Below are 4,515 nucleotides of genomic sequence, written 5' to 3' on the forward strand. Positions count from 1 at the left end.
ATTATCTCTACAGTGGCAAATGCTTCAACCGAGTCGCCGCCGTGACCACCGTCACGCCCAACGCCTATCTCGGCGACGCCAATCGCGGCAGACGGGATATCAACAACCAGCTGCTAGGCAACCTGCGCCACGCTGGGTGCCTGACGACTCTCAATTCGAGACAAGCCTTGAACTTTTTTTGGACGATAGTTCAACGAATCAAGATCGTCGATTTGCTGCACTTGCCGCGGTCCCTACGCCAGTGGCTTTGAAAACTTGCACGAACATGTGGATTCCGGTGCTCGTCTCACCACCGAGCATAGGCAGGACGCAATCCTAAGCTTTCTTGCTTCTGTCAGTCAACCCGCGGTATGGCTAGAGTGTCTTGTTCAACTCCGCAACTTTCAAGTGTTTGCGTGTCGTGGTGTTTCGCTCATCTGCACGTCGGATGATGCCTTGACGAGGCTGGGCAACTTGCAGCTTACGGTATGTGGTATAAGTGTCACGATCCGTAAGAATTCAAAATACGAAAAGCTGTACATTGTGGATTTGACCCGTCTTCAGAAAGACGTTACTCATCGACTGCTTCGTGCAAAGGGGGGCAGACATGTTCTGATTACTCCTACGCACGTGCATGGTCAAATGAAGTCCAGGGGACGCACTGTATCCCTTAACAGTGTGGGTTGTCCTGCCGGGCTTTTAGAATTGACCGTTAAACCTCTTTGGGAGATCTATCTACTCGGAAGAAAAGCCGTGCTTTGTGCAGCACAGGCTACGCAAGTTTAACCGGGTAAAGCCGCCATCCTTATGGACTCATCCTCGCCGATCGTCTGACACTTCCGATGCTAAGATGAATGGAAGAGAGGTTGCCGCAGAGCACGAAGTTACAACCCATGACCCCAGCAAGCCTCAAGTTAGGCCATGGGTTGCAATAGACCCAAACGAGCCATCTGCTCATGCTATGCTCACCAGTCGTGCCTCTACTCGTACCGGGACTAAGGTGAAGCGCGTGATCGTTAAATGCTGAACGAGTTTTTACTCCAGTGTGCCCTTCCGGAAGGCGTACCGGAGTGGAAACTCGTTCAGCATTCGAAATACGGGATCATCAATAGCGACGGCGACAAGCACATCGAGCCAAACGGCCTCGTTCCCTGCGAAGACCCCTATTTATTGGTGTACTATTTTTCTGTATCGCCAAATTGCTATGACATTCTTCGGGATGAGGGATTTGACTCGACCCACCTGACGTTGATCTGGAAGCTGGCGAGCAAGACGGGGATGACGATGAAATGATCACCCCGGTATCTGGCTTTACCGCTTCGTCTGACTTTTTACTGCATGAGGAGGAGGCTCGTACTCTGAAAAGTGTTCGTACCCTCGCTCTTAAAGTACAACAAGTCTCGATAGAAGAACTTCAACATGTCATCGACGAGTTCATCGAACAAGATGCTCTCATAATGACATCCCACGAAGACGTCCTGGCAGCTATTCGAGCGCAGCCTGCTTTTTTTCGACGCATCATTCAGCTTACTTCCAATCGTCGAAATCAACTGTTTTGAGCGCACGCGGTGTATCGTGCAATCAGTGCGGAACATGTCGCTGATAGTGGATCTTTGGATTCCCTTGAGTTTGAAAGAGTGCTATGGCATATACTCAGTTGATTCTGCCATCTTCTTCGAGACTATGTTTCCAAGTAGTGAAGTTTAAGCCGCTGCGGTACACAGTGTTATCAGTTACTTGTTCCTGATGGTGTTCGCGCCAAGTATATATATATCGATCTAGTAAAAATTCAAGCTCTTCTTGGACCAATACTGTCCCCCAAACGTCTTCGTTACTCCCCGTTTCCGCTCTAGAATGACCTCAATTCTCTCTGTTTGGCTCGGACTGATGCGGCGAAGATCTTAATTAACGACAATCGTTCGCCCAAGTACGTACTTGAGGCACTTAACGATTTAGCAACTATTTCTTTGCCTAAAACAATAGCTAAAATGCCCTCTAGATTGGTGAACCCTCACCTCTTGAGAGACTTGGACATTCAATAGATTCTCGGTGAACGCGAATGGGTTAAATACAGCCAAACTCGACACGTATCAGCGACTTCTCTCGGAACATCAATCGTCCGTTCCAAGAGACAAAGCTCAGCAAAGAAGACTTACTGCAGACCAGCGAACATTATATCCACGTTCCTGACCCAGGAGCGCGCTGCTTTTTGTCCGACACCACGTCTCCTGTCTTTAACGAGAAACATGGCGTAGGCCTGATATTGTCATCGGCCTCACAGTCTGGCGAAGTTGAGGATCTCACTAGTCAAGTCTACAAGGACCAATCACGCAATTAATATTTATTATTCAAGTCCACTCTTGGTACTCAGACGGTGTATATACATGTTCTTACGCACCTGATGAACCCCCACGACGTGGCGATTTTTTCGTGCACTTTCCACTCACTTCATTCTCAACGACTCGGATGAAGATGGCCAAGCGGCGCACATTGTCATGGGTAGCTTCAACGTCACAATAGACTCTTTTCTGGATCAAGCTTCACCTTCCCAGTTGTACCCGGGCACTGGTAGAGAAGAAATGGGTGATTGGCTTGACGCGTTGGGCTTGATCGACGCATGGTGCTTCGTGCATCAGGATACAAAGGACTACACAAGCCCAACACGCAAAACCGTCTGAATTACTGTTTCTTAACAGTGGATCTAGTACAAAATCATCTTGCTGAGATCAAGCAAGTAAGGGATCGAAAGTGGCATAACGAGGACCACATACCGGTTGGTTTGGGCTACAAGCGAAGTTTATGCCAACAATGAGGCGCGCGCCGTGGCGATGCCCCACATGGCATCTACGAGATCCTAATGTCATCACTTAACTAACCTCGTCGGCGTAGAGACTGGCGGCACGTATTCGAAATTTTGAAGGCGCTAACCCAGGATGTCGTCTGGATGAACACAAGCGTTCCGATTGCATTTATCTTCGCAGTCGATGGGTCGACCCTCGACAAGCTAATGCGCGGGGAATGGCCATGAGAGTTGCCGCGGTGAATGTTACCATCGACCTCTTCAATCTGGCTCCGATCGACTGCAACAAGCAAGCACAACAACAACCACAAGCCGATCTGAGTGCATACAAGAAGACAATTCAAGAACGAAACGCAATGAGCAAATTTGCAGTCGACCTACATCTTAGTGAGCGAGATACAAATGACCTTTTTCGGCCACCCAAACAGGACTGTCTCAGGTCTCCCATCACCGAAATTCAACGTGACGATGGGTGGAGGAGCGACGACCCTGTTGAAATCGAGACGGGACACCGCAGGTTTCGGGGCAACTATTTTAATCGATTTTGCCGGATCGTCATCATCTACGAGATGGTTCATATCAGCCAACTCGCTTTGCGCGAATGCCACGCCAACCAGTGGCAAAAGTTACGCCAGCACAAAGCGTTTGCTCGATGCGCCAATCACAGCATACGACTTATACTGGGCGATCATGAAATTCTCCAATGGAAAAGCGCCGGGCTCCGACGGATTACCGATTGAGTACTACAAGATTTTGCCGAATCTGTGGGCCCGCATCTACGAGGTTATACACGACAATCAGTTATCAAAGAGAAAGATGACTAAGTTTCCACGACGGGCGCACCTTTTGCTGCTATACAAGACTGGAAATAGATCACAGCCTGGGAACTACCGTCCATTGACGCTGCTGAATCATGATGCTAAGCTTGGTCCCAAGATTCTGGTGCGGAGGCTGGAACTGGTGCTTCCTTCGCTGATACATGAAGATCAAAGTGGATTTGTACCTAATAGATCTACCCGTCATCGAACCATCGAACCACTCCTGAATTACTTACGTGCTCGAGTTTCGATGCGGGGGTCGGATATTGACAATTGGTCATCATCGCTACTAGCTTTTGTAGATGTCTACTAGCTGTTAATTCGAACATGAATTCTGGCTCAGTGGTTTGGGTGTGCTGGCTCAAATCTGTTGAGTGAGGGTTCGAGTCCCGTTACGGTTAAAGTTAGGAAGCACTTACTTGGTGTTTGGGGTTCACCAAGCTCCCCAGCAGGAGTCACGTCCCCCGGTCGTCTTTTGATCTTTTGTTCATTGATCATAAGATTTTGAGGTGATGTAACCATAACTTCCTTTTCACGAAAAATTTGGCAAATTTCATAGAGTAAATTATTGGAATTCTCTCAGAATCACTGGATGTGTAGACCTTTGAAGAATGAATGTACCTTCAGCACTTCCACCTTGCGGATGAACTTGATCATGCGCATCCAGAGGTGGTCATCTATGCCGATATCGACTCCGTCCTCGCGTACAATGACGTCTTCGTCCTCCGTCACGATCATTACAAAGCAGTATGCTTTCGTGTTGCGCTTAAATCCGCCCACAATGTATACCCCTGGTACGAGCACGCGTATTCCGTCTTTGTTGGGTAGGACTTTTCTCATTATGGCCATGGGACCTGCTTCATGTCCGTCGTAAAGGTTTACGCGCAATTTCTTCAGGTCGATCTCAACACCACACTT

The 4,515-nt window shown here is 48.5% G+C and overlaps 1 protein-coding gene across 1 annotated transcript; it reads left to right on the top strand.

Annotated features, from left to right (window-relative positions):
* Positions 1 to 1,572: 1,572 nt before the first annotated feature.
* PHALS_05150 (uncharacterized protein) lies at positions 1,573 to 1,832 on the top strand (the record flags this gene model as incomplete). The annotated part of the gene is made up of 2 exons (XM_024718825.1): positions 1,573 to 1,680; positions 1,713 to 1,832. 2 exons carry the CDS (start codon positions 1,573 to 1,575, stop codon positions 1,830 to 1,832), a joined length of 228 nt encoding a protein of 75 aa, XP_024584185.1.
* Positions 1,833 to 4,515: the final 2,683 nt, after the last annotated feature.

This window comes from Plasmopara halstedii (assembly GCF_900000015.1).
Source record: "Plasmopara halstedii genome assembly, contig: Scaffold_2881, whole genome shotgun sequence".
Taxonomy (NCBI): Eukaryota; Oomycota; class Peronosporomycetes; order Peronosporales; family Peronosporaceae; genus Plasmopara; species Plasmopara halstedii.